General features: G+C 38.3%; 2 protein-coding genes and 1 long non-coding RNA gene across 17 annotated transcripts in view; 2 read left to right on the forward strand and 1 right to left on the reverse strand.

Moving 5' to 3' along the window:
• Nucleotides 1–5,694, forward strand: part of MARCHF8 (membrane associated ring-CH-type finger 8) — a 113,648-nt gene extending 107,954 nt beyond the window's left edge. For all 11 annotated transcript variants that reach the window (XM_074232587.1, XM_074232594.1, XM_074232589.1 and 8 more), the window contains 2 exons: nucleotides 1,574–1,721; nucleotides 4,774–5,694. In XM_074232587.1, the coding sequence (XP_074088688.1) occupies nucleotides 1,574–1,721; nucleotides 4,774–5,081 (456 nt within the window). In that variant the 3' untranslated portion in view covers nucleotides 5,082–5,694. The remainder of the gene's footprint in view (nucleotides 1–1,573; nucleotides 1,722–4,773) is intronic.
• On the reverse strand, nucleotides 1,125–10,401 carry LOC141520772 (uncharacterized). 2 transcript variants are annotated; one of them, XR_012477721.1, is made up of 4 exons: nucleotides 10,305–10,401; nucleotides 9,534–9,597; nucleotides 3,257–3,468; nucleotides 1,125–1,691 (listed from the first exon to the last, which is right to left on the reverse strand). It is a non-coding gene; the product is annotated as an uncharacterized LOC141520772 (long non-coding RNA). The 2 variants fall into 2 exon arrangements; XR_012477722.1 differs by having other exon boundaries at nucleotides 10,327–10,399.
• LOC141520771 (mitoguardin 1-like) overlaps nucleotides 6,916–14,271 on the forward strand; it is a 29,225-nt gene continuing 21,869 nt past the window's right edge. For 3 of the 4 annotated variants that reach the window (XM_074232602.1, XM_074232598.1, XM_074232601.1), the window contains exons 1-2: nucleotides 6,916–10,670; nucleotides 11,553–11,617. In XM_074232602.1, the coding sequence (XP_074088703.1) occupies nucleotides 10,518–10,670; nucleotides 11,553–11,617 (218 nt within the window). In that variant the 5' untranslated portion in view covers nucleotides 6,916–10,517. The remainder of the gene's footprint in view (nucleotides 10,671–11,552; nucleotides 11,618–14,271) is intronic. The other variant, XM_074232600.1, reaches the window with a different exon arrangement.

Consider the following 14,271-nt stretch of genomic DNA (forward strand, 5'->3'; position numbering starts at 1 on the left):
TAGGAGAAAAATGCTGATTAAACCTTTAAAACTTTAAAATTGATCTGTTATGTACATTCTTTGTTCTGCTAAAACCAAATTGGAACTAATATCCATCTCCTATTTAAAAATTAATTATGTAACCAAATATTTATTGAGTTCTTCCCATGTAGCCCAAAATGTGCTTTGTGGTGTGGCTACATAAAAGCACCAGAAAGAGCCAAGGCACTTCCTTAAAGCATTTTTATAAAATTCTACCATGATGGTGTTGATAGTCAAGTGTAAATTGTGCAATCCAGAAAATCAGGAATTAGAGGGTTCCAGAGAGGGGAGACATTGTTATGCCTTGTCATCATTGGGGAAAACTACATGGAGAGCATAGAACTAGAATGGAAAAATGGAGAGAAGCTGGATAAACAAATGACAGGAAGGCCATGTTAAGGCCAGTGAACAATGATCTAAGGTAGAAAGGTAGAAACTGAGCATTTTCTATTGACAAGACTAAGTAAATTGGCTCATTTGGAAAAAAGAGCAATTGGTATTAAGCAGTAGTTGGAAATTAGATACATAGACTGGGGCAAGGAACAGTGGAGTCTGGTTTTATTATAATATAAAAAATAAAGTCAGTGGTTATGGGCTAAAATTGTAGCATTAAAAAAGGTGTAAGACTGGAAACTGATTCAGATTCTAAACTATCAACAAAATCATGTTATCCTTTCAAAACTCAAATTGATGAAAAGAAAGGAGGACCCATTTTCATTTCCCTATATACAATCTTTAATCACCAAAAGCTAAAATAATCATTAAATGATAGTGATTCAAATACAGAAAAGGATGATAAGAGTTGCTGTAGTACAGATAGTTTAGGACTAGGCAATGGGGGATCTGGCTATAAGACTTAGCTTGCCTAGCTGCTGCTTTTTTTTAGATGATCTTGGGAAAATTACTGCTCTTCCCTGGAAATGAGGAGTATGATTCTCAGTGATCTCTTAATATCTCTTGATGTGAATTATGCAAAAATATCCAGGCTATTTAGACATTGTTCTCATTCCCCATCCCCACTGAGAGCCTGTAACTTTGGGCTACATTAGTGAGCTTTTAGATGAAGCAGGACACAAGAATGATAAGAGCCAAAGTTATTCATGTTTGAGAATTAGTAGCTTCAAATACAAGCTTTTAATAAAATAGCAAGCAAAAAGCCATCTTCTTTTGACATTGACCTTAGGGTACAGTTACGTCTCAATTTACTTGTATTTTCATGTCAGTAAACACGTATCCTTCTCTCTTACCTCTGGCACTGGAGAAAGTGGGACTCTCCAAAAGATACCCTCTCACCCCAAGTTGTAATTGTATTCCATTTTTCTAGGGGTCCATGTAAAGATGGCTATAGTTAATTTTTGTTGAACAGGTGGTGTATTGTTTCCTCATATTCTAGTTTTTTATCATACAGAAAACTGATTCCATTGGAACACTAACAAGCAGTATATCTCTTGATAAAGCAATAGTTCCCATAGAAATTATTCTCCTAACATTATTTTCAATCTCCTTTTTTTAAGTTTCAAATTTCATGCTGTTTTCTGTTATTTCTTTTCAGTGGGAAAAATTGCAGATGACATCCAGTGAACGGAGGAAGATCATGTGCTCTGTAACATTCCATGTCATTGCAATCACGTGTGTGGTGTGGTCCTTGTATGTCCTCATAGACCGAACTGCTGAGGAAATTAAGCAGGGACAGGCAACTGGTAAGTCTAATTGTAGTCTATGTCATACCAACCCTCCTTCCCACTGCAAACCCTTTTTTAATACAGATATTTGGGATAATATTTTATGATTCTGAGCTGAGCCTGAAACTTTGTTATATTATGGATCTCAGTGTGGTATAAGTCCTGAATTTAGAGCCCAGAGACCAAATTTCTAGTTTCAACTTCAACATTTTCTGGATGTGTGATCCATGTAATCTTTCTGAGGCCATTTCCTGATCTAAGAAATAAGGATTTTTAATACTGATCCTTCCTAAGATCTCCTCAGAATGGTTGTGAGGATTAAGGAAAATAATGTATCTATACTATATATTGTGATGGTGGCGGCGGCGATCTCAAATATGTGCTGTGGACAGAAGTACCAACACCACTAATGCCAGGCATACAAGATTCTGCTTGTAGCAGAGAGGTCTGGTGGTAGCAAGACATGCCTGACCAGGTAGATAGAGAAATCAAGGAGGGAGAAGAAAGAGTAGACTTTGGAAGCAGATGGCGTTCAGTGTTTGTTGGACACTTGAAGTTTGAGTATAGTCCAAATGTGCTGGTGGAGATGTCCACTCCTTAGTCTCAAGTACAGTTATGGGAATGGAATTGAGGCTAAAGACTGGGAAATAAACCACACTAATTGAAAGGGTGACATTTGAAAAGTCATCATGTATAAGGAAAATAAGAGGTTTGAAGACATGCAAGTGGCAGAAGTAGTGAAAAGAACTCAATGAAGGTGACTCATAAAGAGCAGGACTGGTGAGAATTGTAAGAAATCAGCCAAGAAGAGTAGTCAATACTGTCAGATGCAGAGGTTTGGGAAGAGCCTTATTGGGCTTACTGGTGTTATTGCCAGTCTTTCAGAGGGCAGAGTAGTTTGGGGCGGGGCAGATTCCAGGGACAAAGGAAGGTTTTTGTAGGGCAGAACAAATTGGAATATATTTTCAGGCAGAGGAGGAAGTTTATGAAAGAGGGAGGGATGCAGCAAAGGTCCCAGCAGAGATGGAAGGGGAATGGGATAAAGTGCTCAGGGGGGTAGCTTTTGAAGGGAATGAGGAAATGCAAGTAAATTTGTAATTGAGATATTTAAGAACATGGAGGAGGGATTGTGGAGGGAAATCATTTTAGATAAGATCCACTGCTCAGAACAGTGAGGCAGACAGGGAACAAAAGGAACTCTGTTGAGCATTGAGAATTCATCTGAGTCTTAATAACATGACTTTCAGACACCACTGATGAACTGAACAACCACAGCAGCATCAATATGAAAAATAATAATTTATGTATTTTGGGAATGTCTGATTGAGCCTAGATCTATATCATTATATTAATTTAAATGAGTGCATGTAATAATGTTACTTTGACTTTTTTTTTTGCCAAATCATATTGTAGGATTCTAAAGATTTTACTGTTAGCCAAATTTATATTCCTTAATAGGTCTAAGCATTGCTATATTTTGTATTAATTTATTTTATTAAATACAAATTTAAATGCTTTGGCCATTTAAAAATTTGACCAGTATTAGATCTTACTTGGCTTTACTCTGTGTCCTTAGCAGTCCAATTTGTGATGAAGAAAATTCCTTTTTCATAAAATGGTAAGAAAATTCTGGACCCAAATCCTGTTGTGAATTGCATGTTCACATACATTATAAGAGAAATCATGACTTGCTCTTGCCAACTTCCTTGTAGATCTTACATATTTCACTCTCCCTTATGGCTCTTCACATGGGAAAGAACTTGTGCTGTGGGAAACATAATTCATCTGCTTTAGATGGCACTTTAGATTAGATTAGATCATCATCCTAAATTGTATAAATTATCATTATCACACTAGAATCATTCAAGTGAAGGCTCAATAATCTCCACCCTGGAGCAATTTGAGTTGCTATTTGGAGTTGTTTAGCTAACTATGAAGATGTCAGGAAGAATTCTATGGACCACTGCTTATACATGAACAGTGAATGCAATGTGTACCTCCCTTTAGACAAGAATTATTTTAATTAGTTGTGAAAGACAATATTGGGATGATTTTCACTTGCCTTAACTTAGTGTAAACACAGCCTAGGCATTCATACAAGGAATAGGATAAATCAGAGAAATGGTAGTACAAGAAAAGAGAAAAGGAAAATCTACTGAGAATTTTTTTAATGCTTCACATTCCTTAGAAAAACTTCAACTTAGATATGAAGTCTCCTTCATATCTTATGTAGTAATAGATTTCAGAATCTCTGCTCATTTTATTCTGTCTTGGGAACATGATGTTTCGTTTCCCACTGAGGTACATGATCAATGGTACCTTGTGTTTCAGTTTGGACTAGTAATCAAAAAGTTGGGTTAGCAGTGACTTTATAAGGTCATTTGTAATTGATATCTTCTCAGGTTTCTAATTCCACCACTAATAGAATGAGCCATGAATTACCTTTATAGGATGTACCAGGGATAAAAAAAAATACTTCATAAAGCATTGTGTGATGCAGTAAATAACTTGCAGGTGTCATGCTCTGCATTCCTTTATAAGAAAATCTTAGATGCTTTTACAGTTATTTACCAGCAAACTGTTAATGCTATTATCGCTTATTAAGTTTAAAAAGAACTTTTTGTTGAGCATTTATTTGGGATTCTATTCAGAGATGGTGTCAGAAACACAATCCTTACCCATGTTCATAATCTTGAGGTCAAATAGCCTCCATCCACAAAAATGGCCACAGAATGAAAGGGAATTAACAATGCAGAGAGTAGTTAAGAGAAGGGAAAGATGAAAGTTTGGTTTTCAGGTTTGTGGAGATTCTGGCTGAATCATTTCTTCAATAATTCCATCAATTAGTAGACTTTTACCAGAAGAGGAGACTGAAGACAAAAGCAAGAAGAAAATCCTCCTGTGCAAAACATGTGTTAGAGTGTGGTCTTGGATCAATAAAGAATGTAGTGAAGTGACTAAACATGAAGAGGGACTTTTAAAGAAATTTCTTTTGCTGACAGCAAGATGGTTGAATTTAGAGTTTTGTTTAGCTCTGGTAACTCATTAACCTAGTTCTTTTTCTCCCTAGGAATCCTAGAATGGCCATTTTGGACTAAACTGGTGGTTGTGGCCATAGGCTTCACTGGTGGACTTCTCTTTATGTACGTTCAGTGCAAAGTATATGTACAATTATGGAAGAGACTTAAGGCTTATAACAGAGTGATCTATGTCCAGAACTGTCCAGAAACAAGTAAAAAGAATATCTATGAAAAACCTGCACTAACAGAGCCAAATTTTGAAAGTAAAGATGGGAGGCATGGGGCCTGTCATTCTGACACAAACTCTTCCCGTTACACAGAACCTGAAGACCATGGAGCAGAAATTCTTCAAGTCTGAGAATGGGCTGTTTCTTTTTTCCCCAACATTCACAAAGAGCTGAGATAACACTGTTTACCACAAACTGTATACCTTTTAAAAAAATCAGCCAGCAGCTTAGACTGGGCAGGTGAATTTTTTAAATTACATTCTGTTTTTCTAAATCATCTTCCAACATATTTTTAATATGTTATCATTGTGGCATACCTCTTATGTTGAGTATCTTATGGGTATACTCTATGAAAAGGAATGGTAAAATGTCGGTGATGAATGCTACTGATAGGGAGCCACTTTGCCAACTTATTCATGGTCAGCCAAGTTGTAAAATCTGAAAGATGAATAGAAGGAAAGTAAAATACAGAATAACTATGAACAGCCACACCATGAAGCCTGAATTGGATTTTCCAAAGAGTCCTTCCTTTCACTTTAATATCAGATACCCTAAGAATACTGGGAAAAAGCCAGCTGTCATGAAATGTTTCCATTATCCAAGGAGAGCCTGAGAGAGATACACTGGAAGACCTCAAAACTGGACTTTGGAGCCTCTGCTGATATCTGCCATTAACATCTCTCTTGGGTGGTCAGGTTATGATCATGCTTTACATATAAAGATGAGTGAACTCACAAAGCAAACAGCACTTTTAAAAATCTTTATTTTGTAATCTGTGTATCCAATTGGATTGAAACTTGAAAGTATGTCTCATTTCAAAATAGTCCTTTCAAAATACTTGGCCCTTTCCTATAGACCCTTATAGACCTTTTTGCCTTATGATATCTAAAATGTTTGTGATTTCCAGTACATCCCCACAAAATCTTTGTGACCATTATGGAAACAAATCCTAAAATGGAGCTCTCACTTGAACAAATTCATGGAAATTCAAGGATGTAAGATGTTTATTTGAAAACATGATTCCTCTGGGTTTTATCTTATTTTTATCAAGATTATATTTGACAACTGTTCATGTGTACTTTTAGAATATCCAGGCTTAGCTACAGAAATAAAAGGTTGTATATTGTGAACTTATAGAAGGGCAAGGGAGTGAATGATCAGAAATTGGTTGACTCTCTTTTGATGCTAATTTGTATCCAAATTTCTCCAATTTGTGCTGCTGTGATGAATGAATTTGAATTAAGAAGTAAATGTTTATCATGCCTGTGAGTGTGCATATGTGTATTTTAGTAGGTACAAACCATGAAAAGAGTTTATGAAAGTTGTATGTTGACCTGATTACAAAGTTTTTACAAAAGGGAAATTGGGGGCCTCTATGGGTATGGTAGATAAGGTTATGTTTGATAAGGGTGGGATCTGAGTTCATTGGCCTCCTAAAGGCCATTATTTAGTAGCTCTTCTCCTGAAATGGAAAATGTTGTTGACATGGATGTCAGAATGACTAACCCTAGCACACATGAACTGATCTGGCACCAGGAAGTAAACCATTTTGAGTTAAACTGATTTTAGATGAATTGTTTTTAGGTGAATTATCCTGCTCGTATAAGTAAACTGGCAAACTGACTGGGTCTCAACTTTGGAAAAGAACTTCTGTTGTCTCCATTGAAGGGACAGAAAAACCACGCTCAGACATTACCATTTGAATCAAAGAAACCCATTAAATATATTATAGCCAGTAGAGTATCCAGGTTATTCCTACTCCCCATCCTCCTTGTGTATTTTAAAGAGAAAAACTAAATAGCATGAAGTAAACTTGGTTGCTTAGAAAACTCCATTTGGAAATCTCGATTTTTTTTTTTTAAATTCTCACATAAGTCAACTTGAAGGGGAAAGCAGACCAGGCAGCAGTATCCTATAGTACAACTTAAGTCCTTTGAATACAATATAAAAAAAATCCCCCATCTTCTTTGGCCTTTGATAGGTGAAGAAATGATTTTTTTTTATCATCCAAGAGAGGAAAGAAGACTAAAGTATCTTCAAGTTCCCAGTGTGATCTACTGTGTTTGTAGGCTTCAATTACATTGCCCTTGGGATGCTTTCAGCTTCACAAGCCTCCAGGTAATGTGTCTGACACGTCTGACAATAGCTCTCTTGATCCCTCCCATTCCTTTGTCATGAAAACAGTGAAACTTCCCTCTGTTGTTACCCTTCTCTTGTCCCAGTTCGGTCAAATTCTATGCTTCTGTAGACTTTGTCTTTAAAAGTGCCCTTACTCTTGCCCAGTCCTGATCTGTAAACACAATGATTCCAATATTGTCTGCTCAGGTGTGTTAAATAATAGGTCTGCCAGACTTTCAGCCTTTTAAACATTCACCTTTTCTATAGTCCAGGTGACTTATTACTTCTGATAATATTCTTTTGGGAAAAAAGGGTTAAAATTGTTGTGACCTGTCTACTTTTGTGTTGGCATGTTCTAAAAGAGTTTGACAAAATTATTTATGTCATACCCTGTGCACTTTCTTCCTTTTAAGCCCCTTGAACAAATAATGTATAAACTCTGGATAAAAATCAGACATTCTCTACAGAGCCAGGTGAACCAGGAAATTATAGTAGACTGCCTTAATCCCAGATCCTTTTATGTTTGTGACCAGGGATTTCTTTGTAAATCTGATCTTTTATGTGAACCAGGACTGGAAAAAAGTGTGGTAAGATGCCATCCCATATCTTTTCACAGGCCTAAAACCTTCCAGTGATATAGGTTCCCTCAAAAAGGACTTTGTGAAAAAATGCACCCTATTTATCCTACTTCCTTATTTCTTCCACTGAAATGACACACAAATTACCTTCATTTTTAACTGGAAAAAAGGAATCTGATACCATCCCTAATCCCATTGTTAGTTGTGCGAGTTTCTATTTGCTTACAGGGTTCTTAATCTCAAAATAAAAGTTAAATCACCTTGATACTATTTCATGGAAGCAAAGATGAGTGTTTTTTTCAACTTTGCTAGCCTTAAATGTGCTTTGCTAATTTTTTATTGATTGATTACAACTATTGCTCTCTCCTTGCCCTGCGGAGGGGTGGGGGTGGGGGTCCAGGGTGATAGATTGACACACCAAATGTATTTTCACAAATGATCCAGAAGCCTGGGAATCAACCCCTGTAAGTTTTTGTACATTAAAACTGGACTGAGGAGAGCTCCAGAGGACCAGGTTCCGTAGTTTGCTTACTGGGCTGCTACAGGATCCCAAAATGGCTTCAAGTGTGTATATAATTGTTTTTTGTGTGTGTCTTAACATAAATGCTTGACTTTAGAAAAGGTGAGGAGTGATTGGACAAAAACAGGAATCATGATCCCTTCTATCGATCCCAGTTCCTACATACCATAACCCATTTTCTTGGTTTATTTCTTCTAGATGCTCCCAACAGCAACTACTGAGTAATTGTTGTAGGCTGCAGTCATTGTCACCAATAACTTTTTTCTCTTCAAATATGCTGCCAATCCCTGCCTCAACTACTTATTTTTTCTTGTGGTGAGAAGACACTTCATCCTGTCATCTCAGTGTGTAGTTTCAGATTTCAAAGTTAGACCCTGCTTTCCAAACTCTTAATCACACACACACACACATAGATTCAGGGTCTCAGGAACCTTTGACATCTTTGGAATCAAGAGTAGTGGTAGATGGAGAGCGTCAGGAAAATCCTTGTGGAGTCTTGAATTCTGTTGCCCAGGAAGGTCCAGAAGCAACAGTGGTTTATTTATTTTTGTTGTTGAATGGCATTATCTCATATAGACAAATATTTGGCCCAAGTTTTCTCCTGTGAATTTAGTTTGAAATGCTACAGAGACCAAGGAAGAACCTAACCCCCATCAAGAAGCACTTAACTTTTGTTTGGGGGAAAAAATTTGTTTAAGTTTTGCAGCTGATCTGACATTTAGGTGCAACTTTTGTAGATACTTGTATCCTGTTAATAAAATTGAATTTACACTGGCATGGGTTGTGTAGTTTATAAAAGACATTTGACAGCAGTTTTTTTAGTTCCTTAGAAAATTTCTAGTAATTTAAATGTATAGTTTTGTAACCTTTTATGTATGTTAATCTTTTCTCAGTATTACCACTTGGAGAGTTTTTAGTTTCTTAAACTGTAATTGGTTATTTGTGCTGTGATACACAGGTTTGTTGACTACAGCAATAAAATATTTCTATGAAAAGGAGCATGGCCACGATAATTTTCTAAGAGGAAACTGAAAATGTCACATGAGTAGAAAAATCTGCCTGCTTCGCCAACCACAGAATTGTGTGACTTCATGTATTTTTAGATTTCTGATCTTTGCATGCTTAAAAAGGAGAAAACATAGTTCTTAATGGGATTTTCCTTCCTTGTTTACCTTCCAGAATCTTTCCCTCTGAAGAATACTAATTGAAGAGCTCTTTCTTGTGCCTATCTGGTTGCAGATCATGGGTAGGACAGGATAGGTTAGGATAGGATACGTGTAGGAAAGGATCTTAAGAGGTCATTTAGTCCAACTCCTTTACTTAATATCGATGAAGAAACTGAGGCCCAAAGAGGATAAAGAACTTACCTGGATGACTCTGTTTTTTCCAGTGTTCCAGACTGCCTATCATTGTAGTCTTCATTCTTTTAAACTTAACCAAAAAAAATCAATATGAGAGACTGACTAAATCATAGGACTCAAACTGAAGAGAACTTTGGAAATTTACTCTAATCCTATTATTTACAAAGGCAGAAACAGTTTCAGGGAATTGAGGTGACTTTGCCTAAGTGTTCCTTTTTTTTCTGTATTGTCTGCTAAGAGTAAAGTGGATTCAATAAATATTTTTTCTCTAAGCATTCAAATTCTAGTAGCAATCACTGTTTTATGTTTAGAAAAAGTTAAACCTGAGAATGAAGAATTGAGTACTGTTATTTTGCAGTTGGTACACTCTAATTATCATTAACCATTTAAACATTTACTGAACAATCTGCCTGGTCTTATGCAGGGGGGAAAAAAAAGAACAGAAACAACAATCAACCTCTGCCCAGTGAACCTTTATTCGCTGTTAAAATGAATTGTATATCAGGAGAGGTATACAGGATAGAGAGGGTGGTTATTGTGAACTTTGAGGGAGCGTGATACCAGCACATGAATAAGGGCTGGTGAACTAGAGACCATTTCTATACAGTATCAAAGAATAGAGTTTTGGTCAGCCAGGAATCCCTGAAGGATTTCTTTTTTGTGTCTGTTTTTCTTTTTTTAATTAGACTTTTAATATTCATTTTTTAAAATTTTGAGTTCCTCATTCTTTAGCTCTATGTAATGTCATTTATACACTTGAAGTCATGGAAAACATACCCCCAAATATTTCAATATGAACCTTTAGAACGGGGCCCTCTGGAAAGGATACATTTTCTCCAGATCCTGTGGTTGGTAATGCCGGTGACCAGTTCTGGTCCCATGATTCCGAGCATCATAATAGCGTCCCTGGAGACTTGGGACACAAACCACCAATCTCCTGCCATCTTTATTTTCATTTGACCCTGCCATAGATGTGAGAGTTAACAAATCATGTTCCCCCTGCCCAGCATGATCAGGGAGCCCATCTTCCTGGCTGAGCTGCGAGTGGCCAGATTCCCTTGGCGCCAGGGCACAGGAGAGCTTCAGCCCCACCCACCACGGGCAGTAGAAGAGCTGACCCCATCTTTGGTTGATCCTGCTGAGGTGTGTGACCTATGGGAGTAAGAACCATGATGTTTTTAGGAAGGTGAAAGGAAGTAAGGCCCTGCTTCCAAGACGCATTTCAACTATAGACGGAAGGACTGAGAAGAAAGAAAGGATCTCAGACTTCTGAGAGCCTCCATGGGTGCCTGTCACTGCACCAAGCCCCCAGGGTTTTACAAATGATAAGCTGGGATCTCTGTCATTTAAGAAACTCCTTAGACTAGAATGCCTATAGGCAGTAGGAGCAAAAAAGATTGAGGCCGTGAAGAAGAGAGGAATGGAAGATGGAAGGGAAAGAAAGAGAATAGGCAGGGCAGGAGGAAATTATTATTCAGTAGCCCTGGCACTATAAACAGAAGTCAGGGAGTTCACACTCCAAACAGGAGAAATCGAATGAGAGCTTTGATTTCATGGCAAGGGCAGCCAATTCAGAGCTGCATCTCCTGGATCCTAGAAGGTTCCTGAATAACTGACCTCCCCACAGGATGAATCCGTCCTGCTCTCTGCCTGGTATCTAAGGAGAAGGGATTTTCCTTCTGGAGTCAAATATCTCTTTTTCTCCTGAAGGTATGTTAGCATTTTAAAAAAAGCATAGAACCAGAGCTAAAATTGGATCATCAAAGTACAAAAATGGTGAGGAGGGTTTGCATTTTGGAGATCTTTGACTCCAAGTTTACGTTGCTGGGGAGGGATCCGAGTGAGGATAGGGAAGCTGTAGAGAAGGGTCAGGCAGCTCTGAGGGCATGGGGGAGAGGACCAGCCTCTCCTGATAAAGGGTAAGCTAGCTCTGCGTCTTCCTAAGTCCAGGCCCCCGCAGTAGCAGGACACACTAGCCATAGCAGAAGGCTGTGTCATGCCCACTCATTTTTTGGCCTTTTGAAGCAGGTGTCCGAGGGTCTGTACTTGTGCTCTCCTGGCCAGCTGTCAAGAACTCCAGAAACTGAAAGGTAGGTAGTTCCTAGCCTTAGTCTGCTTACCAGGCTATGCATGGTGCACATCATGGGGAGAGTATCTGGGAAGCAAGTTACAGAGATTTTGAGGGCCTGGGGCTGACGAGAATCTCAAAAATTGAAGGGAACTCCAAAACTATCTTGTCTGACCCATGCCTGAATAAGAATCCTTTCCACTGTCCTGACAAATGGCCATCCGAGCTTTACTTTAAGACCTTTATCAGAAGGATGGGGAAGCTGATGAAAGGAAGTGTAGACTGGGGGAGGTGACAGAAGGGGAAAAACCTTAGAGGATGGATGTGTGAAAGGAGGGAAAGAATAGTATAGGGGCAGCTAGGTGGTGCAGTAGATAGAGCACCGGCCCTGGAGTCAGGAGTACCTGGGTTCAAATCCGACCTCAGACACTTAATTACCTAGTTGTGTAGCCTTGGGCAAGCCACTTAACCCGTTGCCTTGGAAAAAAACCTTAAAAAACAAAGAAAGAAAGAATAGTATAAACCTGGGGAATTGTGCTATAATCATAATTGGAAAAAAATGTTACAGCAAATATCTCTGATACAGGCTTCATTTGTCAAGTATATAGAGAACTAAGTCAAATTTATAAAAATAAGAGCCATTCTCCAACTGACAAATGCTCAAGAGCTATGAAAAGGGAATTTCCAAAATAAAGCTATAATCAAATGAAAAAATGCTATTGATTAGAGAAATGCAAGTTAAAACAACTTGGGGTTATCACCTCATATCTATCAGATTGACCACTGTGATAGAAAAGGAAAATGACAAATGTTGGAAGGGATGTGGGGATAATTTGAGACACTTAAGGCATCGCTGGTGCAGTTGCGAACTGGTCCAACCATTCTGGAGAACAATTTGGAACCATGCCCAAAGGACTACAAAATCGTGCCTAGCCTTTGACCCAGCAATATCACTATTATCCCAAAGAGATTTTTTTTAAAGGGGGGGAAAGAACCCTTCTGTACTTTTATTTATAGCAACTCTCTTGTAGTAGCAAAGAATTGAAAATTGAGGGGATGTCCATCAACTGGGGAATGTCTGAGCAAATTGTGGTATACGAATATAAGGGAAAACTTAGGCTAAAAGACATGATGAGCCAGGGTGCTTTTTTAAAAACCTGAACTAACTTGTACTGATGCAGAGAGAAGGGAGCAGAACAGCCGTTTTGATTAACTGAGAATGGCTTAGCTTTTTTCAACAATACAATGATCTAAGACAGTTCTTAAGAATTTATGATAAAAATGCTATCCAACTGAAATGCAAACCTAAGCATACTTTTTAAAACTTTTTTTGGTCTTTTTTTTTTTCACAGCATGACTAATAAGGAAATATGCTTTGCATGACCACACTTATATAACCTATGTCAAATTGCTTGTCTTCTCAGTGAGGGGAGAGGGGGAAGGGGGAGAGGGAGAGAATTTGGAGCACAGTTTTTTTCCTCATTTATTTTCACATTACTACAATAGTTTTGTGAAATTAAACAACCCCCCCCCCACAAAGATAGAGAAACCTCAAGAAAAATAAAGTGAGGGAAAAAAAGTATGGTCTGTTCCAATACCATCAGCTGTCTCTGGGATGAATCACATTCTTTATCATAAATCCATCATAGAAGTTGCTTGAGTATTTTTTCCCACAGTCTCTATTGCTAATTGATTTCCCTCTGTCTTATTCCCCCACCTCCATTTATTCCATCTTCTCTTTCCTTCCTCAAAAGCGTGTTTTATCTGACCACCCTCTGCCCCAATCTACCCTCTCTTCTATCACCTGCACCCCCCTCCCTCTCCCTGTCCCCTTTCTCCCATCCCTTTCTTCCTCTAGGGTCAGTTAGATTTCTGCGTGTGTACGTTATTTCCTCTCTGAGTCATTTATGATGAGAATGAAGGTGGGGCACAAAGTTTTATAAATGTGACAAATAATTTTTCCATTTAATTGGGGAAAATAGAATATTAAATGAAAAAGCGTGAGAAACAAGGAATTAAATCCCTCCAGGGAGAGGAGACCCCTTCCCTCTTTGGACAGCTTTGTTAGGAAGTATCTCCTTACATGGAACCTAAAATCAGCCTCCTAAAGATGAGATTAAGACTAAATTCACTAAATTCGCCTTTCTTATCTACTCACTCAAAAGGCTTCCTGGAAGCCTTTTGGGAGTAAATCTGACTTTGTTCACTGCCAGAAAACCTGCACAACTCCTCACGTAGTTCATTCATTTTCTCTAGAAATGAATATTTCTTGAATGACCAAAACTGGATCCTAGACCGGTGCTATCCAACCAATTATCGGATCAATGTTATTGGAGCTGGAGTTTTACATTTTTAATGTTGCATGTTTAATTTTTAATTGGAGACCCTCTTGCCTACATCCCTCTCCTCCAAGTCCTCCTATATTTACAACTGAGTCTCAGGCCCAGTTAAGTCATACCTGACTCTGGGAGGGGCCCACGACTAGTTTCATGACTGTCGGCATATGGGGCAGGTTCCATTGAAGATGAAAGAACGTTTGACAGTGGTGAGTCTTCTGCCCAGTCCCAAAACAGGTTTGTTGAGACAACCTCTTTACCTCTCCAAGAGCATCCTTAGGATGGATTGGAGCATTTTAATGGGGAAGCTTGTTTAATTGTCACCCTCAAGGTGTCTGTA

The sequence above is a fragment of the Macrotis lagotis genome, chromosome 4, assembly GCF_037893015.1.
Source record: "Macrotis lagotis isolate mMagLag1 chromosome 4, bilby.v1.9.chrom.fasta, whole genome shotgun sequence".
Classification (NCBI taxonomy): Eukaryota; Metazoa; Chordata; class Mammalia; order Peramelemorphia; family Peramelidae; genus Macrotis; species Macrotis lagotis.